The sequence below is a fragment of the Hippoglossus hippoglossus genome, chromosome 16 (genome assembly GCF_009819705.1).
Source record: "Hippoglossus hippoglossus isolate fHipHip1 chromosome 16, fHipHip1.pri, whole genome shotgun sequence".
NCBI lineage: Eukaryota > Metazoa > Chordata > Actinopteri > Pleuronectiformes > Pleuronectidae > Hippoglossus > Hippoglossus hippoglossus.
Genome location: NC_047166.1, coordinates 23,482,921 through 23,507,337, shown reverse-complemented (window position 1 = coordinate 23,507,337; position 24,417 = coordinate 23,482,921). Strand labels below are relative to the sequence as shown.

At 44.2% G+C, this 24,417-nt stretch overlaps 1 protein-coding gene across 3 annotated transcripts in view; it reads left to right on the top strand.

The window, feature by feature from the left end:
* Nucleotides 1-24,417, top strand: part of rspo2 (R-spondin 2) — a 58,163-nt gene that overhangs the window by 752 nt on the left and 32,994 nt on the right. For all 3 annotated transcript variants that reach the window (XM_034611950.1, XM_034611949.1, XM_034611948.1), the window contains 2 exons: nt 152-477; nt 23,012-23,200. In XM_034611950.1, coding sequence (XP_034467841.1) covers nt 378-477; nt 23,012-23,200 — 289 coding nt within the window. In that variant the 5' untranslated portion in view covers nt 152-377. The remainder of the gene's footprint in view (nt 1-151; nt 478-23,011; nt 23,201-24,417) is intronic.

The window sequence follows — 24,417 nt, the reverse complement described above, 5'->3', positions numbered from 1 at the left end:
TGTGTGATTGTTCCAACACATTAACACACGAGATCTTTTTTTTTGTCTTCTTCCTCTAACCCCGCTGTCACCTTTACGCATTAGTATTTCGGAAGGTGTTGATTTCGTTACGCTGTTATCACAGTAACCTCCTTTGTCATTCTCCCCGCAGCGCAGCAACACAGACACGTTTGAGTGACTGGAGGAAATCAGCCGCGCTCCGTAAAATGGTCCCAATCGGCGACGTGATACCATGTCGCATCTCGTCTGATGTTTGACACACTTGTGGAGAGAACTTAAGAGACTGGGGGAGGACGTTGCAAAAGTCACAGAGAATCCATCCCGAGCCTCGCAGGCACCTTTTTGCTGGAGTCCGGGACAAACTGATCGCCGTCCAGATGCAGTTTCGACTCTTCTCCTTTGCCCTGATCGTATTGAACTGTATGGAGTACAGCAACTGTCAGGCGCCGTCGCAACGCTGGAGGAGAAACAAAAGAGGTAACGCAGGTCTCACAGCAGCATCCCGGCACTGACTTTCACACATGGGTACAGAGTTTGTTTGGGTCACGGGAGGCAACGGCACAGTCCGAAACAGTGTTGCCCGTCTCCGTGTGTGTATGTATACATCCTCCGTATTCTCACAGCGTAGAGCGCGCGTAAAAAGTCAGAGAAAATCGCATCACAAATTGATAAGTGTCAATGTTTCGGTTTGGGAATCGCACAGGTGAGAGCATGCCGACACTGCCTGCTATTTGGGATCATTCCAGAAAAGTTTACGCTGAGATGAAATTTGTAATCTAAGCTGCAATTTCATTTTCCAACATCTGGTGTAATTTATTGACCTCTGGAAGGAATATTTTCCACAGTATGTAACGAGTTCGAAGCCGGTAGCTAGTGCGTAAAATGTGCGTAAAGATCGGCCAAGCGCTTCGCTACTTCCAAAATTAATATTAAAAGAGTGGATTGTCTGATCGTATTTAAAACACGCTGTCAGACGCGCTGCTAACGCCACTTCCCGATGCAGGAAAGGCGCGCACACTGTTATTTACACGTGAAACTGCTATAAAAAAAAAACTGTCTATAGAGAGCGGCGGCTTATAGAGGGGAGGGGGTGGTATTGTGGGAGTTTTTTAATGAATAGACACGGAATCCCATGCCCCCTGACTTATATGAATTGCACATCTCCACTCCAGCCCCTTAAGCTGGTTTTAATTGATCTCATAACCACTTTGAACAGTTGGTAGGAAACCCGCATAACAATCGCTCAGCGGAGGCGCAAGGGCTTGGGGAGGAGATCAGCCCCTTTGTAAATACTACCCCATACTCTGAATGAATGAGGAGACAGTGGGATTAGGAAAAGTGGCCCCCGCCGATCCCTCCTCGGACCTGTGACATAACACATTTCGCTATACGTTCCTCGGGGTGACCATGCAGAGGAGAGAGCGTGGAGCGGACCTTTACGCAGCGCCAACGCTCCGGACAGTGGGAAGTACAGAGTAAAAACTCATTTCAAGTCAGGGGAGAGACGAGGGGGGTCTTGTAAATTTTAAGGCAATCACAGATTTAATCATATGCGCTGCGTGCCAAGGGGGGAACCTCCACACTCTGCAAGCCCTCCACTGCCCATCTGCAAATAATCAGGCGATCACTGCGGGGCACTGGCACACACACGTTTCTCAGCTCCTCCGTGTGTTTCTCTCCTCGTGCGCCGTCCGATCTTAAGACAGCGTGTGTGCGTGTGTGTGTGTGTGTGTGGGAGATGGAATGCAGTTCTCTTGGTATGATCAGTCTTTTATTGGAGGGTATTTTTGGATGGTCAAGCAGCAAATCACTGTCTTTTCATTTTGTCTTCAGGGGCCGGTTTATCTGTATAGTGTGTGCATGTCTGTGTGTGAGAACGGCAGAGAGGGAGAGAGAGAGAGAGAGAGAGAGGAGGAGGAGGAGGAGGAGGAGGGGGAGGAGGGGGGGGGGCAACCAGTGGGGCTGAGATCAAGAGGTTAACTTACACATTTGACCTCAAGATCAGCTTTAGGCTGAGCACTATAAACTACACATTGTGACCGCCAGAGCTCTCAGAGCGGATGTTACACTTGTCAAACTAATCCAATGCAAATATGTACAGGTTTTTGCCTTACAGTAATGCTGAAAGTGTAAGAGTGTGTGTGTGTGTGTGTGTGTGTGTGTTTGAGTGTGTTTGGGGGGGAACTGCACTTTGGGCCAAAAGTGCCATTCTAGCAAGCAGTGGCAGCCGGCCAAGTTTTCGGTATTTGCTTCCTTCCTTTATTTATCACGGTTATATTGAAAGAAGCATGTGTAAGAGATCATTGTCCAATAGGTCCAGCAATGCTTGGATATTTTTCTAGCCCTCAAGGTTCCTGTGACAGCTTTATATACAGCCTGTCTGGCATGCACGGGGAGCTATCCGAACCGTTCAGGAGTGTTGAGACCCAGACACGTTCGAAACTCAATTTGGCCACACTCTGCTCCCCAGGCGTCACTATTTTATGCTTAACAAAACACATCCTGCATAATTTAACAAATGTGTTTTTTTTACATGCACGAAAAAAAAGTTTTGCTGTTGATATACTGTGCGTACGCAGCCACATGACAGAGTGAGGTGCGAGGGATGGAGCTGCCATTATAATTAAGTGGATGTCGAGGAGAGAAACAGCCATTGCGTATGACTGGAGCTCGCTGAAATGCACGAGCACAGTCGAGATTGGGATCTTTGTGTGGTTTCTGGGCTGATCTTGTCTTGCTCACACACTGCCTGGCATGACCCGGCCTCCTGTTTGGCTGCGGTAATTGTACGTACGTATTTTATTCATGTGAAACAGATGAGAAAACATATTAAATTTACACCTCCTTACCCCCTATCCTGCCCACTAGAAACAGGGAAACGATGCCAATGAGCCCTGCTATGATATCATAGCTAGACACAAGGGTATTACATTTCATTTTTATTCTCTGGCTAATGATGCCACCTGCTGACTACATAAAATCAGGCTGGAGTAGCAGCGCTGCCTGAAGGAACAGAGACACACAGCGGGGCCCTAAGACGTTTAAACAGCTAATGAATAGGTAGTAGCTGTCGAGACTGGTGAAAAGTTGCCATGTGATACTGTTAACCCTTCCACATCTACCCAGAAATCCCAAAATGTGAAGCAGTCCGCAGAATGCCTTACATCATATACAACAACTCAGCTCCGTGCTCAGGACAAACGTGATCCGTTGAAAGCGGTGCAGGGTGCAGGGTGCAGGGTGGAGGGAGCGAGGTCAGGAATGCATGATATTTTGTTCTGCTGGTGACAGTGACGTTTGATGCCATACATAGAAAGTATACTCATCATTTTTGCCTTAGTGTGCCCGTCTTTCAACAAAGAATCATGTGGCATGTGTGTGAATTGACTCTGTGGTTTCAGTTTGTCGATAATGTGGCTGTCATTTTTTAAGTGAAATGCAGTTTTTGGCTGCATAAATTAAAATAGATGATAGCATCTTTGGACACAGATAGGTGACTTTAAACACAGCGACCTCTCTTCCTAAGTCCTGTAACTCAGGCCTCTGTGCTGAAAGCTCCTACAAAGTCCCAGGTTTGTGGGTGTAAGTGTTAATGTTGGAACCCAGCACTTCAGTGCAATATAATAGGTTGATTAAGTGCCTGACGGGGAGGAGAGGGAGCGCTCCAAGAGGCTGCGTTTCAAACCGGCCCTGCCACTCTTGCCTTTGGAAAAATTGAAGAAAGCTCTTAAGATGGCACGACTGCTAACAAGGGTCTCTCATTACTCTAATCCAGGTGATGTTACCCCCTACACCCCTGACCTTTTCTTATTCCACTAAACTCCAAACAGTTTATTTTATGCACTGCTCCAGAATCTTAAACTTACAGAAATGCAGTCCTCTCCTCTCCTCTCATGTCCTCTCCTCTCCTCTCATGTCCTCTCCTCTCCTCTCATGTCCTCTCCTCTCCTCTCATGTCCTCTCCTCCTCTCCGCAACCTCGGAGGTATGGTGCTAGTTGGCTGAGGAGGGGTGGGGGCTTTTTCCGGGATGAGGACGGCATATTTAAGCAGATCAGCTGGAAACGGCTGAATGTGAACAGCATCACCTGAGAGGGATTACAGCGAGCCGAGTCTTGACCTGAGCCCATAGCTCTGGCGTCAAGGAACAGAGCTTTGTCTTTTCTCTCCCAGGCCCCATCAGCCAAGCCTCGATAAGCGTAAATCTGTGTGTGCGTGTCTGTGTGTGTGTGTGTGTGTGTGAGAGAGAGAGAGAGAGAGAGAGAGAGAGAGAAGAGGAGTAAAGCAAGCTACAATAACACCCTACAGGTGCATGTTCCTGATGCTCTAATCAAGACATCATGTCAAGAACAACGCATGCACCCCCTCCAACTTCACCCACCCCAACTCCTCAGCCAATCACATCCAGGGTCCGTCCCCGGGATTATCATGGTCATTACGCACAATGATTCACTTATGTGCTGTATTGATAAATCACATTAGTCTGACCCAGCCTTCAAACTCCGTCGAAAGACTAGCTCCTTGTTTGACCTACTAACCCATGCATGTCGATCCTGGCCCGTAGCGCAGCTCCTGCCCCGAGTCACAGCGGTATCAGATGAAGCCGGTGAAAGGCTCCTCAGTGCGCTCATGCCATGCTACACTGCCGAAAACCCCAGCAGAGGAAAAAACATGCAGTGGCATGAACTTTCTAACGGGGAGAAAGACACAGGGAGAGATTCTTTCGAGGAACCACGTGACAGTGGGGGGGGGGGGGGGGGGGGGGGGGGGGGGGCGATCCGTTTCACTTTTTCTTTGTTTTCCCTTCAGTTATAAAAAGAATCAGTCTTTTAATTACCTTAAAAGTAATAAATGAAACCTTTTAGAATTTTAGTAGATAAATGATCCTTTATCTCACTTTTCTGCAGTAGGTTTGTGAATGGAGCGAGGCAGGGAGGTGGGAGACGGGATTCAGACTCATCTGTCAACTCTTTGGGTGTTTCACATGGATGAGAAAGCTTGTTCTGTAACACTTCTGCACACCTCCATCCATCACATCACTGTGCACAGATCTGCTCTCTCCTTTTCCGCTTTCTTCCAAGCACAAATGCACAAGGGGATCTTCTCTTCCACCCTCAATCACTGTCATCAGAGGTTCCCAAATGCTGGCGAAGCCAAACGCCAAACACATGTTTCTATTTCGGGCTACATTTTTTACCACACTGTAAATGCTCTGTTTTTTTTCGGAAATGTGAACATTTTTATAAAATCTTGAAACATGCTCCAGATTTCCAAATTCCTCGCGGTGATTGGAAACTCACCAGGAGCAGACAAAAAGGACAGTGTCCCTGCAGAGCGGCCGAGGGTGGTTTTGTAACCCTCACCTATGCCTGTTTCCCTCAGTTGCACACTCCCCTGCAGCAATTACACCTTAATACGTTTCCTTATAAAGCTACTAAATATGACCAGCCAATTTGGTCCGATGCTCTCAAGTTTATTGGGCCGTAAAAAGTCTAATGTGGGAATCATTTCTAAGTGCCACACATAAAACAACAACACAAAAGGAGGTTTTTTTTGAAAAAATGACTCATGCAAGGGCTTCATAGGTAGGAGAGCTGCCCAGAGCCGGAGATGGAGCCCCTCAGGCGTGTACACTGAAACGCACTTCCAGACGTACCTCTCACATTACTAATACACACCTCTCAAAGAATCCAGTGAAGAGCTGTTTAGAGGTTATAACATAGACACAATAGGCATTCATTGTGTTTTTTTTTTTTACGCCAGCGTACATGATCGTGGGGATTGTTAAAAATGACCAATTTCCCTTTTGTTGTTTACAAAATAAAACAACTAAAATCACCCTTCACCTAAAAATAGGCTCAGTTACACGAGGTGAATTCTAAACAACTGTTTGCTGCCTTTCATTGGCTTTGCTGCACAGAGTTAAACGAGTAGATCGATTCCACTCTCACAGCATCCTGCAGCCGTAAGTTAAGCTTGGCACAAAGACTGGAAACAGCTAAATTGGCTCCGTCTGAAGGTAAAAAAAAGTCACATACCTGCACCTCTAAAGCTCACTAATTTACACATTATATCTACTTTGTTTAATCTGTACAAAACAACGCAGTGTAAACATGATAATTTATTGTTTTACTGTTCCTTGGCTCGGAGCACTTGACAGGCAACCAGCAGAGGCAAAGCAAAGTTTCTGCTGCCGGCCAAGAAATAACTCATAACCCTCCATAACTCAGCAAATTGTTGTTTTTACTCCTCGGCATTTGTACGGATCATACGAGGAATAATGTGTTAATTCATGAGCTTTAGAGGTGCTGAAAGGCAGATTTTGTTTCCTACACACAGAAAGAGACTAGCTCCCTCTCTTGTTTCCATCCTTTCTGCTAAACTAAGCTGATTGGCTACTGGCTCCAGCTACGTATTTACTGCACAGATGTGAGAGTCTTATCGTCTCACAGCATTAACAGAATTTCCCCAAAATGTCAAACAACTTCATGGCGTGCAACTTGTTAACTTTGGAAAAGCCTATCTGACATGGTGTGAATTTGATTTCCCACCTTCCCCAAATGTGTTGGAGAGCTGGAAGGATTTAGTGGATCCAAGAGCCCTCGGAAGGAATCTTAATGTCTAATGTTTCTAGAAAAGGCGACGCTCTGTATCTGCTCTTGTTTGCCTTGTCAGTGTGTTTCTCCCTGTGCGTGCCTACCAGTACCTACTTTGCATCGATCTGCAAGGCCTGGAAATCTGAAACTCAAGGAGGCCTCCTGAGAAAATACACCGACGTGTGCAGAAACAAACACACAGACACACACACACATGCTGACGCTAGTTTGGTGCTTAAGGGTACTTGCATCAGTGCCTGTTTGAACGGCTGCTGCTCGACTAAGGCAGGGAGGAGCGGGGCTCGGACCTCTCACCCCAGTGCCCACCCCTCAACATTCGAAACATGGACCCCCTCTCCCTGCTTTATGGGACCTCTAACTACGCTTACACGCCACATCAAAATGAAGCTCAGCATGCAATGCCTTTGGTATGGAGAGGAAGTGAGCTGGTCAGATGCAATAAAGCGTCTCGCTGTGGAGCGAGACACAGAGATGTAAAGTTAAAGGTGCTGCAGCCCCTATTGTCTCATGATCTGTGTCCATCTGTGGAACTACATCGGATAGTCCTGAGTAACTGAATACATCAAAAAAAACAAGGAGCACCTGAGTTGATAGCCAATTTGATCATGATGTTTTAAAAAAAGTAAACCAGGCACAGATTAAACAACATGCAAATATGTGGCAGGATGTTTTGGCCCCGCCCTTGATGTATCCGAGCCAGGGACTGTATGCTGCCAGTGTTATGGCTTTGTTATGGTTTTGGCTGAGGTTGGGATTAATGTGGGTAATTGGGCACCCTCAGACTAAACGAAGACCTGCCTGTGGAATTGGGCTTGAACTAGTTGGGACAAGAGCTTTGAATGCTGCAGCGGGTCATGCTTACACGAGATCTCTTTTGTTGTATTGGGCATGGAGCAGTGTTGAGGCCTGGCTTGTGCTTCTATCTCCTGTAGCTCTCAGGCCTTGCGGTGTGACGAAGGGAAAGGCCTCATGGCTGCCCGCGGAGTGCAGAAGCTCCCGGTGTGTTTTTAATCAGGAGCAAGGCTGGGAGTCATTACTGGGCCTGGATGCTGAGCTCATTGTCTCCCTGACACCCGCTGTAGGAAGACACACAGTGAGGGGTGGGGGTGGTGACATAGCGTGCATGTCAGAGACGTAAAGAGGTCTCAGAGGGTCATCCCCTGTAGATTTATGTGGACAGAAAAGAAGGAGCAAAGAGGAGGACAGTGATGAGAGGAAGGGATCCACAGGGTAGAGGAGCAACGTGCATCAGATTGTTATCAGATCATGACGAGAAAATGTTTGATCAGTCCCATGACGGAAGCGACAGTGCGTGATACTTTGGCTCGAAGCAGGATAATGTACTTATCCCGCCAGAGTTTTTAAAATTCACACCGTAATGATTATCACTCATTTTGATGAACTTCTAAGATAAACCGAACTTTTTTTGAACATTGCCCAGAATCCTACGTTATTCCTTTCTGTCTTTCTTTACTGTTTCTGCCTTGACTCTCCTGATAGATTCATCTTAGCGGAGAAAATGAGTTGACCTCTGGTTGGCCTCAAATTCCCTCTGAGTCTCCCAGGTAACACTGCTTTGGTTTATACATGTAATAATAAATCTGCATTATTACCTCCACCCAGGAGGTTATGTTTTTGTTCTGTGTGTCTGTCTGTCTGTTAGTGGGCAGGATTATGCAAAGCTACTGGAAGGATTACTTCAAAACTTGGGGGAAGGATGGGATATGGGTCAGAAAGCAACCTCTAGAATTTTGTTGTGGATCCAAATAAAAGGGCGGTCTTTTGTTTCACTTTCTCTGCAGCGTTTTTCTCATTGAGTTCAGTCAATTATTGGCGGTAGCTGAGGTTATCATACACACGCACGCCGCTGTCGAGTGGAATAAACTCCAAGTGACAGGTACAAAGACTGAAGAAAGAGCAAATGTAAAAAGAGAAAGAAAGAGTAAAGTGAAATACAAGTTCTCACGTAAGAGAGAGAACTGCATTGTGTGCGTATTATGGGTATGTGAATAACCGCAGCTGAAACTACAAGGACTGACTGTCTGCATGGACAGCAACAACTTTATGTATGATAGCACAAGCCAGCACACGGAAAATAGTGCTTCAAATCACGCTGTACGCAGCTATACAATTCAGCTATTGAGCAAAACACCAGGTTAGAGATCTCTTATGGCATTATGTGTAAAAAATGAAATTATGAAACTGTGGCAGGACAATTTAGAATAGGGCGAGCTGTCACTGTGTTGACATAGCGACATGGGGCATTTGCCCTCCTAGCAATGGGAGCTGTGTGGGAGCACCCTAAAAAGCTGTAAAGACGACACACTGACACTTTGCCAGCAACCAGTTGCTTATTTACAAACCCAGCATGTACAGAGCAACGCTAGCCTTCATGTGGAGTCAACAAATGTAAGTTCGTTATTTATTCTCTTTTTAGCTTGAGTGTTGTCTCCATCTACTCCTGAGGGAAACATGTGGCACTTTAGCTGCTAATGCTCGATGATGTTCACTTTACTTTTCTCTTTCTTTACAATGGCAGTAAAGATTCCAACCAAAGCAGTGAGCCGAAAGACTGTGAAATGCTCCGTAGAGCTGAGAGGTGATTCTCTGTCGACTCATTTAATATGTGTGACAACTCTCACAGCACATGCTGTACTCAATTGATCCATTATAAATACAAAAGTATGGATTTCTGCTGCTCCACGGTCAGGATTGATGCTGTTCGTCGCTGCAAATTCACCCAAAGAAGCTGGGATTTTCTTTCACAGTGCGAGTGTAGCCAGACTGAATGGCGGCCCTGCTGACGCCTCTCACAATCAGCCTTTTGTGGGTGGATCCAACATCTTGTCAATCCAATTACAGCTTACAGTTTGCTTCCATGGCTGTTGTAGTTGGGTTTCATAAGTGAACTAGCCTGCAGACATTGTGACAAATTAAAGGAAAGACATGAATAAATGAGTCGGGGGAAAAACAAACGCAGAAGCAGTGGGGGTCACTGAACAGTGACTCAAGACACTTCATGTTCCTTTAATGCGTCACCCACTCGTGTAGGTTGGCGAAGGGTCTTTGTCTTTGTAGAGTTTTATTCCAGCAGTAAAACTTTAGTTCCTGTGATAGACTCATGCTGACCTGTCCAGCGTGTACACATTGGCTGGGATTGGCTCCAGCCACCCCCGCGACTCTCAAAGGAAACACGGTATAGCTAATAAATGGATAGATGGAAATTTTAGGCTGCAATTTAAAAGCATTTACAAGAAATACTATGAAATAATCGTGGGTGTAATTGGTCACCGTGAAACCGTTTTCACTCCTCCCAGGTCACAGTTCACTGAATTGAACCTTTGCCACCTGTCAGTCCTGCACATTGGCTTATGCTTCTCATCACCTGCCACCGAATGCATATGAGCCGTAATTTGCTCCCCGAAGCCAAGACGTTTCTCCACGGCTGAGCCCGACCTCCACTAAAGTGGGCCCAGCCCTGTTCAGTGGAAATATGAAGCATGAGTGACCCAGCTGTCGTGTGGTTGTGGTCTTTTGTTGTTGTTGTTTGCCTTGTTGTTGTCTGTGTTGTCTTAAGCCCACGTATGATTTTTTTTGTGCTTTGCTGTATGCTACACAAGTTCAGGACACAGAAACACACACATAGACAGAGAGAGAGAGACAGTAATGTCTAATTGTGGGACAAAATTTATAAAGATGTGTTATGATTTTAACGCAGCACATTTTTTTACGCTGAGCTTTGTCAACGAGCACATCAATTGTGGTGACTGCTTTTGACTTTTCTTTGCCCATTAGGGTTTCTCACTCATCTTGTTTTCGGACCCACACAATGAAACACGCCTGTGGTAGAGACAAATGCTAGACAGAAAAGTATAAAGCTTAAAAAGAAAAAAGGAGTCCATTAACATTTCTCGGATTCCTTCGCTCGGTCTTCCCCTCATGTTATGCACTTGTGTTACATCTTGGCTGACTTCTCCTTAAACTGGATATTATTTTATTTGGACTTGGGCCAGAGCTCAGGAGCAGCGGCCTTAGCTGTGTAAACAGCTGTCACCAGCAGGAGTCATAACTAATAGGTATCCCTAGACAGGGGTCACATGTAGTTTACATGTTTACCAGCTAATGGCTTTAGAGATGGTACTGCCTTGGCGCAGTAATGGACAGTAGTGGAGTGTCATGGACAATGCAGGGCTGGTTATCATCATCAACGACCATGAACACATATGCATATTCATTGCTGAACAGTATATATACTATATATAGAGCTTATATAGTGTTAAATGTTGTTTATTGAAAACAAGAGAATAAAGAAGAACAGACAAGTCCTTTGGCTCATCCTGCTTTTTGGAACATTGTTGTAACAGCAGCCAATACATGACAACCCAATGTGCTGCTCGTTTGTAGCAGTAAACACTGCGGCATGTAGACACAAGACAGGTACAGCTCCATACATCTGCCTCCAGGAAATAATACACTAAGCGACCTCGGTGCCACCCAGAGATTTTGGATGCATGTCTCTGCTTCTTCATCCAAAAGTTCTTTTTTTCACAACATCCAACACCTTTGTGAGACTCTAGCTCACCTGCATACCAAAGCTCATGGTTGTTTTTTTTTGTGGCACCAGATTACATTTCAGCGCCCAAGAGCGTCATGTAGTGCTTTAACGGAGAGGAAATTAATTTTGCGCCCCGGTTATAGATGTTCATTTTACCTCATGTGCTCCGTCCTGGCCCGTGGAATACACTCGTCCCGCCTGCTTTATGAAAACATTTATTCCTGGTTCCTCTCAAAGGGCACTGTGAGACGCGTACTCCTGAGGGCTGAGCGTGGCCTTTCGGAGCCAACACAAGCCGGTTTCTGTTAAGAGGCTCGGGTGGTGCCAGCCATTCAGGTGCAGTTCAAGCGGTGGTATGAGAACACAAGAACAGACGTGACCCAGACACCTGCTAGAGGTGGAGGTGGACGCTCTCATCTGGAGACACACACCACTCAAATTAAACTGTATATCATAGGCCTGTAATAACACCTCAGATGAACTTCTCTTTAAAGTTAGTTTTGTGTGTGTGCCGGCACTAACCTTCACGTTACTGATCAAGTAAGACATGACCACATGTAACAGCTGGGACAACATGTTGGCTGTGTGGAAGCTTCAGTAGGAAAATCTCTGTATTTTTCTTACATCTAACCTCCTTACTGCCGCAGTGATCAAATATTAGTGTTGCTGTTTATCTATAATGAAGCAGACTTCAGTTAGGTGAGAAAACAAGTAAGCTTGTGTCCTTTTCCCATGAAAAATGTGATGTAGATATTGGATCCAGCCTTTTTTTTCGGGGGGGGGGGGGGGGAGTAATGGTTTGATGTTTAGGAGTGTTTTCTGTGGCACGCACCATGTGTGAAAGTGAGACCAGGTCTTTGCCATCTGTCCCCTGTGGTGCACTCCACTTTTGACCCTGGCGATCACCTCAGATCTCCCTGCAGACCTCTGCGGGCGAGGAGGAGTCTGACGTTGTATCTTGTTAAAAGGTTAATGAGGCGAAACTTTGTGGCATGTCGTGCCTGCTTGAGATCGGTATGAGGATATCCCCAAAATATAGCCCATAATAATATAAAACCTAAAGGGTAAAGTTACTTTTGTACTTGTAGTAGTAATAATTTAACATTCTCAACAAAAGCAACAAAAACAAGCAAACAAGCCACCAAAGGCCTGACTCGAGGGCCAATTAACTTTTACCCCAACATTTACCATATCTCATGGTCAGCAGCAGGAGCACGGTAGCAACGTTTTTAGTCACTTATAGTAACTATAGCAAACCCCATCTGCTGATCACCATGAGATATGGTAAATGTTGGGGGGAAAGCTAATAAAAGGACCTCATGATAATATTGTGAATTTAATTATTTCAGATTTGATGGACCATTCATTTCCTATCCCTACAATACTTTAACTGTTTTAATGCATATCCTCACTTCCAGTGATTTAATGGTCGATCCATTTTTTTCCTAAATTTAATTAAGGAAATGATTTGGCTATGTCTTCTAGCACTCTCACTGACAGGAAGTCATAAAACACTATTATTTGTGCGAACATTTCACATTTTTCTTTTAGTTTTCAATCTGTTCCATGACACCTCAGCAAAAGACAAGTATCTCCCCATCTGGATCCGTATAGACTGTACGTTGAGCTTCCTGGCAAGTATGAAGAATCTCCGTCCAACTCTTTTGTTTTTCAGACGTGTGAGCTGGAGATCGGGATGAGTTTAGTCAGGGTGATGACAAATGGGGGAAGGCAGACGGGAACACAGGTTAGGGTGGGAGAGATGGAGAAATTCAGCTCAGGGTGCAAATATGCCAAGCCTGCCCGCGGACTGCACTGATCCTCGCCTGCCATGTCCTCGTCACACGGTCCCTCTCAGCAGCATGTGCTTTGGTGTGTGTGGGTGTGTGTGGGTGTGTGTGTGAATGAGTGAATTACTAGACTTCCAGCACATTGAGCTACAGGTGTGAAAATTAGGTGTGAGGTTTATGTGTGATAAATTACCAACATGTGGGCTAATCTGAGCCACTCCACCTTTTTTCTCCAGCCACCTTTTCCCCTCTTTTCCTTCTTCTTTCTACGCCAAGGGGAAAACACATTTCTCCCACAGTTTGAGGGGGGAGTGTAAATACTGAAAATTCAAAGTTCCCACCCTTTCCCCATTCTCTCGGGGCTCGTTTCTTATTTTGCACCGCTTGTACTTCATCTTTAGGCTGTAATGTGATTGGTTACTGTCATAAGCCTGTCGGAAATAACAGGCTGGTTCTTTTGAGACACATACGAGATAGAACAAAGACGAAGTAGAGCGGTCACATTCGTCTGTCTTATCTCCCTCATGTCCTCTGAAAGGTGGCACATTGACGCACAGCTTCCACATGAATTCAGAAATTAAGACATTTATCTGTAAAGTAAAATCTTTCATCTGCATTTCAAGGACCACCGTCTGCATTGCAACCATGGTTTGTTTCTACATCTTTTAATTTGTTGGCTTCATGTAAACTGATGTGAGGGATCTCTGTATTTTGATGCCTGGACAGTACAAAAAATTATGAAATGCCTTCTGCCAGCTCCGTATAAAGACCCACTGCAACCAAATGTTCGAGATAAGTTAAACTGCTTGACGTATATAAAAATAATCTTCTTTCTCTTTCTCGGCAGTTGCATATAATTCCATGAAATTGTTAAAAAACAAATTTCCTGAAAAACCCACTGTATTTTGCAAACACCTCCTGGACAGTTGAACTAATAATTTCCAAATGTGGCGTGCATCATCCCCGGACTGTGATGACTTAAAGCCATAAAACGATTTATTACACTCCAAATAGTTTTGCAGCTAAAGGTCCGTGTGTTTTTGGCACAAATTTTGAAAGAGAGCCATAATTCATCCAGTTGGATCTTCAGAAATCGTATGAATGTCATCATTTCGCCGTCTCATTATTGACTAAATCTGCAAAGTGCTTCGTTGGCCCACATTTTCCTAGTTGCTTAGAACCTGCATGTTTCCATTTGCAGCTGTATTTTAATGCTAAAATACACAACCTTAGATCAAAATGAGCTTTGATCATGTGTTCGTGGAAGGTATGGTATGAGTTCCTGAGAAACGTTGAAGATAAGTGGAATTTTACGGGGGGTGTTTCGCAAGAACATCGACATAATTCTTTGATAGAGTGAATAAAGATGGGTGCGGGGAGAAGAAGAAAAGCTGGCGAGAAACATAAAACACATGCTCGTCTTCTGTTGCCTACGCAGAGAGAAGTCCATCCTCACGGGTCGTTGTTTAGCTCCCATCGTGCTTCCATTCCTGAGGGTATTAAATAAAGCGCCTTTTGCACCTGCGCTCACCAACCGTGGCGTTTACAGTAAAGTGAGCATCACTGAGAGAATCAGAGACAGATGCTGAGTGGTGATGACCTGTGCCACTCAGCTGGAAGTGCCAGGTTGAATTCTCTTTAAGAGACGACGGCAAGAGAGAGAACATATATTGGTTTTAGCCTTGACGTGTGTGCGGGAGAACCCCTGCTCGGTTTGGGATATTCCAGTCATTATATTCTCATGAAGTGCTGCCATTTGCATTATATGTTGGTGTGACCACTTCATAGCTGTGCCAGAAACACATAAAACAACACCAAAAATAACAGCCTCACTCAGCTATTTTTAGCTCGATTTTTCCCTCCACTGGAACAAACGCTGAACTGATGGCATTGTCTCAGTGCGTCGTTTAATTAATGTTGACACTGACTGTGAACAGATATTCCGTTGTTTTCAGTGTCAGGCTGGACTGTAAAATATTTTACGGGGCCACAGAGCTGCAGTGAAGAGGCGATGCTGTTAGTTGGCCACCACATCAAGTCGAGCTTTCCGTGGTGGTCAGATGTCTGTTATGGTCAACGGTCAGAGGTTCCATCGTGGTGGAGAGTGTGAAAAGACGAGCAGAGCAGACCGTGAGATTTGGTTAGGTCACCTTTTTTATTTCTAATTTTCCTCAAACAGGAATTATGAGGTCTCTCTCACATCATGGGATCCAGATGTGGGATATGACCCAGGACATGGGATTTAAGTCATAATCCATCATAACAATATTAATAAGGGAGCGGACCGATCCAGGCCCTTCATATAGACTTGATATAGAGTGCAGGGGTGAGAGCCATGATGAGCTCAGCTGGACAGATTGGGGGAAAGGTGCAGAGAGTGTTTCCAGGTTGTCAGCATCTCTATCTGACTGACCACATGTTCACAGAATATGACGGCAGAGCGGAGTCGATCAGTTCCCCCTGCACAGGTCACGTTCTGTGGCCAGCGGAGACATGACGTGCTCTCAATCTTTTAATTTATCTGCCAGAGAGAAAAAACTATTCCTTTAATTCTCTTTCTCTCTCTTTCATGTGGTCATGCAACGAGTCAGAGTCAGTTTTCTCACCTGCATGCGGCTGTGGCTCAACCTGTTGACTCAAGGCAAAGTAAATTACCCTGTGCTTGTATTTTATTGTGCACTAAAAAGTGCAGCTTTAAATTGGCCGACCAGTTTCCAGTTGCCTGTTTGAACCGAGGCTGCCTGTTTTACCCATTCAGCGCCGCATAAAGCACCACCCTTTCAAGTGAGGGTTCAAATCTCCCTCGCTGCACCGCCTCGCCCGGTGGATCTGTGTCGCGGGAGAACGCTCTTCTGGCCTCGATCTAATATGTTTGACAGCGAATGTGTTTGCTCAGTCTCATGCTGCAAAATCATTATATGAAGCAGGACTGTCCTGGATTATAAACATGTGCTTACAGTATGATCTGTTAAAGTAAACTGGGGGGGGGGGGTGAAAAAAATGTAGATCCTAAAACCTGACCATTTCCAGCTGTAAAGGAATCGGAGGCAAGTCCAACATATTTTCTGCTAAATTGGAACAGAAATGTGCCTTCAGCGCACACAGAGTCCGATGTACCCACACCCCCACCCCAACGCTTACCCCTTCAGTTAGTTTTTTTTTTCTCCCACAACTTTTGAGCTAAGTGCGACTTCCACTTCCATGGCAAATACAGTCACGGGCGCGAAAAAGCAGCCGGTTTGATGTCATTTTCCACGTACCAGCTTTTTAACGAGCTCAAACAATGTTGAGACGTTACAACAGCTGGTGAACTGCGGGTGTGAGCGTTGACACGGTTGGCTCCGCTGCTTTGTTTTATAGCTACACAGTGTAATCCTGGATGCCTGGGGTACAGAACAAAGAACCGAAAAGCTGCTGCTGCTGCTGCTGCTACTTCTTATAAGGCTACATCAACACTACTATGTTTTCATTTAAAAATGGAATTTTCAAAATAAAACAGTCTACGTCCACATGATCAGCTTTAACCCCGGTCCATACTGACAGGCCTCAAAACGCATTTCACGTGACCACTCACGATGGAAGGACTTGGTTGTTAAAATTGCTGAACGTAGGGCAGCAGCGCTTGTAATTGATTATCTATCTTGTGTTCTACACTGGTAGCCGAGGCTAATGCCCATTGTTTTCTTCTGAAAGAGAGTCATGTGATAGGAGCCCGACGAATCAGTGAAGGCTATGTTCAGAATGAAAAGATCCAATCAGCAAGCGGTTGTGAGTGTCTCTGTCTCCATTTCTAAAATTTTTTAACTAAAACTGAATTTTTACTAGAATTTTTAACTAAAACGGGGCCTGCAGCGTTCACAAACTTCTCAGTTTTTGCAACTCTAAAAGTGTCGAGGACGTGTATCGCCACCAGTCGGCCACCAGCTCCAACGCCTGTCCCTTATCTGCCCTTTCCCTCTCCCAAGCTTTCTCTTTTTCCATAAAAGTGGAGCAGCAGAAAGCTTATACCATCATTTAGGGAGAACAAGGGGAGGTGGACAATAAACAATAATTGTCTCAGTGCCACGAGGAAAGCGTATAATTCTGTTGGTGACTGTGATGCTTTCCACATGAGAGCACAAATCTTCCTGACCTGCTGCTGCCATGTAACCCCAAAACCTGAGGTTTGCCACTGCTGCCTCTCCTCCATATGACTTTTATAGTTAGTATAGATGTAGAGAATGAAGTGAATTACTTTGTTTTCCTCATGTTACTTGACGATACCAAACTTTGTCATGTGCGCTGTACTGTAACAATGGACAGTGTAGCTGTTGGTTGGTTGCATTCAGTCGTTATTATTAGATTTACATACCAGGGGTGCTTGGAGAAATGGAGGAGGACTGTGGAAAAAGAAACACTTGTGTTTTAATAGTCCTTGTCTGCCATTTGCTGCGTTTGTAATTCGCAGCAGCTTTATGATTCCTTCCTCACGTCTGCGGCATTTCCAGGTCATCTCAGTAGTTTATCGAGACGCATGCTCCGTCCTTTTAGTGTCCTGTGCCATCATTTTCAATTTGAGATCATATACGACTATGACAAACTAGGCTCTGATCCAGACAACCATCTCACAAGCCTCTGTTTTAAATGTTTGGTGCCAATATCATCAACTAATAATGTGAATTAATTTCACTTTACTTAAAACATTTACCTCAGGATGACCCACCGCTCTTTCTTTAGGTTTCTCCTCTGGAGGAAGAATCATTTGACCATATCATTAGCGGTGGTGTCGGGTTAGAGAGGTGATAGCTGGATTTTTCTTTTAAGAAAATATTTTCTGTGTTCCAGTCTGGAAGTCTGATGGATGTGAGCCGCTGAGAGGTGAGAAAGAAGAATACAACCATTAAAAAAGCTACAGACAGCACAAAGTACATAGATCTTTTGGCATAACTTAAATCTCATTTCATTATTCAAGGTAATGCAAACTTACTGAAAATTTAAAACAGATTGTATTATCAACTTCTGATATGATGACTATGACTGAATCTGTTTATATTCATCATGTTTCTTATACTAGATTGTATTTTTTTATGTTAGATACTCAAACTTAAAGACTTGAAAATGGCTGCAAAGTATCTTTCAGCTTTCAGGAGGACCTTAAAAATGTTTTTATTGATGTCAGCCTGCAAAGGCTCCACATCAGTGAAACCCTACTTAAGAATGTTCTCTTGTTTTCAATGTTAAGTTCAGGGCTCTAAAAGAAACAAAACAATTATGTCCAATTTGCCTTGTTAGGGTTTCGGGTTGCAGAAAGTTTGAACAGGTCAATGTGAATGATTTCATGGGTAACAGTAGGTGAATAGAGAGCAGGAAGTTAGCTGGCCATGGGTGGAACCCCCTGTATATGTGGAGGCTTGTGGCAGCCCGAGCGCCGTCTGTCACGCTTGCTTTGGACTCGTAAAAACGTACCTGAGACAGAGTTCGGGGTTTCTGCTGGATCTCGTGCCGCCCTAATTGCTCCTGAGCTGCGATCAGAGCGAACCCTCCTGCGAGCCCACAGCAGTATTGAGTGAAAAGCGCTGTGCTTCTAACATGTTATTGTTCTTCATGTTGTAAGTCAGACTGTTTTACAAGAAGAAGAAAATTCACAGTTCATAGTCCAGATACTTATTGCTAGTGAATATCTGCAAGGCCCCTTTAACATTTAATATTTATATTCTTGGCTTGAATTTTGGAATATAAAAAATTACTGGTTTTGGATTGGGTTTCTAAAGATATTAGATTTTTCGTTCTTCTATGCACAATCTGATAAAATATATTTCACCTTTAAGGACTCTAGGTCCTCCGAACGATTCAAAGGAATACTTTGAAATACGAGAACACCACTAATTAACTCTCTTGTAAATATGGAGCTGGAGACAGCTGGAGATTTTTATAACTGACTTGGCTTTTAGCTTTGTATTCATGCAGATACATATCAAAGGTCTGAATCATCTCGTCTTTTAAAAAAACACACGCGAGTTAAATCCCCCCCTATAGATTCCTTGAAATTGTCTATTTGTTATACAAGAATCATCGGCTTCAGTCTGGGTGTCACAATATATTGTTGATGAGTGAGGGAGGGGATAAGCGAGGCATCATTCATGTGGTTCCTGCACAAGAGCTGCAGCTTAACACACTAGACAACACACTGAGGAACTAGTGAAGCCTCAGTCTGCATGGAAACGTCCTTGTCGAGGTTTCCTCATTGATGTCCACATGGACTCTGGCGTTTCTAAATGCAACACAGAGCTCCTCAGATAGATGTCAGAAGTGGGAACTGCTGATTTGTTTTGTTTTACGTAATATGTATTCTGTGGTTCAAACCTTGAACCTCATTGGTCCATCGTGCACAGGGAGGGGCACTGCGAATTGACATGTGCGTGCTCCTCCTGTCTCATGTATGGCGAACCGGGCATCCGAAATCCCACAGTACTCTTTCTGTTTGGCTTTTCCACACGTCTAGGTCAGTTTGGGGTTCAGCGTGATTGACGGAGGAGACCCCAGAAGAAGGAGCCGAGGCATTGTATGATTTGCGGGGGGGAGAAGGAGCCTCGGAGGGCAGAGGAGCATGTGACGAAACATGGTTGGCATTTGGACAGACTGGGTTTTTGAAATGATCTGCTGGTGAACAGGAGAGAGATACACTAAGCACAACAAAAACCACATCCAGTACTGAGAACACTATTCCCAGCACACTAAAATTACAGTGTTCCTGCCAAATTAGGTTAAGCTGCAGTGATCTATTGAGACTTCATAATGAACACTATTCCCAGTCCCCTTTGATTTTCCCCTCGTTCATGCCACTTAAAAACATGAGTGCTACATGCATTGGTAAACTGCTTTCAATTGTCATGCCAATGAAGCACGCTGAGATCAAAGTTTTCACACAAAAGCCTTTTTACAATTACCTTTTAGTTTCCCTGCTGTAAGGAGCCACGCTTATATTTCTTCATTAGACTAGAGAGTGTTTTCTTTGAGAATGGCTGAAGCCTCCTGGCAGTCGACAGACATTATGTCGGTAGTGTAGGACGTGGGTTGGACAGCGCTGCTCCAGACACTGTGAATTGCGGCCCCCTTCCTGACATACCTGTGGCCTGAGCCTCCAAAGCTTTCCAAGGCACACACACATAGACGCTTATCTCCCAAGATCAGGACCAAAAAGAGTTACTCTCCACCATATACCTTCATATGCCTTCGAACCAGTTTTACGCCGATTCCAAGACGTTGGGATCTGCTGCATTCGAGTGATGTGTATGCGTTACAAGATTAGCAACCAGCAAAACAAATGTTTAACAACAAAGAGCAACCGTAATCTTCAAGCCAGACGCAGGAAGAGGCTTTTTTACTGACTGTAATTTCTCTGCTGATTGACCGGCCAGTGATCTAAGATGACCGCAATCCCCGATTTTATTTTTCTATTATTGTTTGGATAGTATTGTTTGCCCACTGTTAATAGCTATGATGAGCTGGAGCTTCCCAGTCTGACAGCTACCCATTTTTGCCAAGTTAGCTTTCCCTTTCCTTTTCGGTGTTGTGTTCAGGTTTGGCGAGGGCAGGGGGAGCAAATATGACCAAGTTAATGTGAATGTCAGTTTGCTGTAAACACATCCAGACTGTGTATTCGACAGAAACATATGGTTAAGTATTGAGGTTTGGTCTAATGTTGCAGCTGAGTTTTAGTGAATGGAAGGACTGACAGAATGCAACTTGAGATATGTTTGAGAAATTCTGTTTGTGGTGTTACCTGACGGGAAAGAGAAACACTTAAATACAGCTGTAATAACTTTTTTCTTTTAAATGAAAGTGACATTTACTGTGTTTTTTAGCATGTTATAATGCAAGTTTTAACACTTATTACATGTTAAAATATGAAATAATGAAAATATATTAAGATGTAGGTGCCTGCACAAAATTGTAAAAGTTTTAAAAGGCACATTATAAAAAAAATAATCAAGTCAAAAACCCAGCTGTACATTACATATCCTATACTATACAGCACCTGTGTCCACCATGTGGCTCTTCAGATGCTGTAATGGGTTGAGAGACGTACGACCTACATCAGCACCAATGAATTAAGAAATAATACTTTCGACACCAGATTGACAGTTGAACATAGGACACAATTTTCCATCCGAGAAGTGGACAAGCCAAACCGAGTCATACTTTGGGGTTTTCATTTCTCACTCGTGTCATTCTGAACGAGTGTCGACTAGAGGTGAACAATCGCCAGTGTGTGTGTGTGTGTGCGTGTGTGATGAATAGGTTTGGAGTGCACATCCCGGCACTGCTGTGATCAATGGGGTGTCGCTGTAAACCTCATCCCTAAAGACCATCAGAGACACGTTCTGATTAGCACTTAATCTTACTTCCATCCACCCCAGCTTTAGGAGAATGAGCGTAGTTTGGCAGAGCCAGTGTACCTCGCCGGAGACCGTCCAAGACAGCCACTGACATCTGCTGACTGATTTCCACATGATTACAAACTGATGCTTGCACTGGGCCCACTTAGCGCTTTCTTTCGTCTGCGTGAATCTGTTCAGAGAAATCTAATATGAGGATCCACAGCCAGTAAAACCGGCATGCTCTGCTCTGTCTCTCAGGGTTTGTCCAGTTTGCTGCACAGTGTTTTATGTAGCATTGTGGTAGGTCGCTCCGTTTGAACGGTGCTGTTACCCAGTCCCTGCTTGTGATATTTAAGACTTGGCTTAGATTAATCGAAGTGTCTCTCGTTTGGGGAGATTGGATTCGCCCAAGGACATTTTCCTGTAAGCGGGACGCTAAGGAGTTTACATTGAAAGTGACTTATTGTGGAATGGACTGTCTTTTTACTGGCTCCTTTGTCTTCCACAGGCAATCCGAGCTGAGGCCATAGCCACTGAGGTTTTGGGGGCTTTCATCGACTGCCTCAACACAGTGGTTCAGGAGGCCAGCTCCGACCAGAATTAATGCAATATTCACATTTATAACCAATCAGCGCTCGAATGTCGAGAGGGGAACTAGAGTTTGCGTGAACAACAAATTTTGGAGACTGACATGTTTACTGTGAATTAGAGAATATCCTGCTGATATATCTATTATGGTTGTTTCGGGTTTTAGTCTTGTACTCGGGTTGTTTTGTACTGGCCAGCCCTCCCACAGTTAAGACTGTTGTCTCAAGTTCACCCTGTTCTTGTCACTGGGTGAAGTGAGGGTCAAGACAGAAGAGTGATGACACAACACTGTTAAAGAGTTCTGCACTTCTGTTGCTGCTGCAGAATAAACAGTGCTCTGAACCACCATGCGAGATGCATTTTTCCATTGCGGCCATGGCTAAAGCTTACAGCAGCACCGACCCACATTTACGGTCACTGTGGCATAATACTAACCCTTACACAACTGGGTTTGCATCACCACCGTATTATGTATTTAAAATAAATTAACATAAATGACGGTCAAGACAATAATCTTGCCTGAGAAAGTATTTTTTGTGAGGTAGTATTTTTTGAGTTGTGGTAGTTAGCGCTGTCCCCTCAGCAAGAATGTTCTTATTTTCAAATCCTAGTTTGGCCAGGGTCTTTTTGTGTGGAGTTTGTGTGTTCTCCCCACGTCTGTGTGTATTCCTTGGGTACTCTGGCTTCCTCCAACTGTCCAAAGACATGCAGATTTGGGTTAGGTTAATTGGAGATGCCAAATTGATCGTAGGTGCGAATATGAGTTTAAAATTTGATATACAGTTTTTATACTGTATATCGGCCTAGCAATAGCTGGCAATAGCACTAGTGAGCGATCCAGGGTGTACCCAACCCTTTCACCCAATGTCAGTTGGGATTGGCCCCATCTCTCCCCACGACCCTCAAAGGTATAAATAATAAATGGATGGATGGATGAGGTTGATTTTAGAAAATGTTTAAAATGCTGGATGTCACCCCAAATTAATGTCAGAAATGTCTGTTGCTGCTTGGTTATTCTGGTTGATTCATAAAGACTAATCACTGTCAGTTTAACTCCATATAATTAATCGCCTTTGCTGTTTTCTCCTCTGTTTGTCCTGCAGCTAGCTATGGAGCGTACCCCATCTGTAAGGGCTGCTCGGTGTGCTCCAGGGACAACGGCTGTGTAAACTGCCAGCCCAAACTCTTCCTGTTCCTGCGGAGAGAGAGGATGAGGCAGTACGGGGAGTGTCTCCACGACTGTCCAGCGGGATACTACGGAATGCGCAGCCCTGAACTCAACATGTGCTCCAGTAAGCCCTCTCCAGCCTACTCCACCCAGCCTCTCTCTCACTCCTCCTCTACCCCTCAATCTCCCTGACCTCTCTCACTACCCCATCTTCCCAAGACACACATACACACTCCCTCAACTTGCTCTTTCCCACAACGCATGATTTATGGTCAATTATCCAGAGGAGACACACATATCTCACAATTTGAACGGCTCATCAGTTCATACAGGTGGATGTAAGTGGTGAAGCTTCGTCTTAGCAGTGCCTCCCGCTGGATTTTTTTTCTTTTCCCTTTAAAACGTATTTAACATTACCTAACATCCGATAGCTACAAAGATGTTTAAAGTCATGAAATCCAGGTGCAAATGCAACTAAGAGACTCTCAAGATTTGGCCAAACTGACTCCGATGACTAAGGCTCGTAACATCACGTTAAGAGCAACAAAACAGGCCTTTTGGCAATGACATTCAATATCACTTCAACTACAGGGATGATTATATATTAGCATCAGGGCATGAAGTTAACTTCTTTTGTTGACGGTCTGCAGGGGCTTTTGAATTGAGACTTTCACCAGACAGTGTAATTTCTTGGCAGTCAAAGCTTTTTTTGGCCTGGAACAGAAATCCAGTTACAAGTGTGTCCAGATCCTCCAACAACTCTACATTGATTGAAGTGAGATAAGGGAAAACAAAGCATTAATCCTGAAGATTAATAGTCATTTTATGAGGAAGGAAAATGTGATGAAATTCTACTTTTATTTATTATTTTAGTGATGGAACTATTTAAATGGTTTTGTTAATAGTCATCCTGTTTTTGCTCTTTTGTACTGCAGTAAAAGTAATAGGCTACGAGTTCTTTTTTTCACTATGCTGTTTTGTGCAAAACATTGTTTTGGTTTCATAATTTGAAACAGACCATTTCTTCAGTCTGAATTATGTTTTACCTTTAAAAAAACAACTGCTCCAAACAGCAACATTTAGAAGTTGACACGTTCACATGATTCTTGTTAAAGAATAACTCTAAAATCCAATTAATGAAATGTTTCCCTCGCCTCCCCATGTAGCACACTGTGTTATTCTAACATGGAATATGCTCTGATGCAGAGCTAGAGAGTTATAGGTTTACACAGTCCGGGGTGTTGGCTGAGGGTTTCATATGAAAACAGAAAGGAACCTGAACTTATTTAGTTACTTGAGCCAAACTCCAGACAAATGCACTAGAATCACTCTAATGAAGAC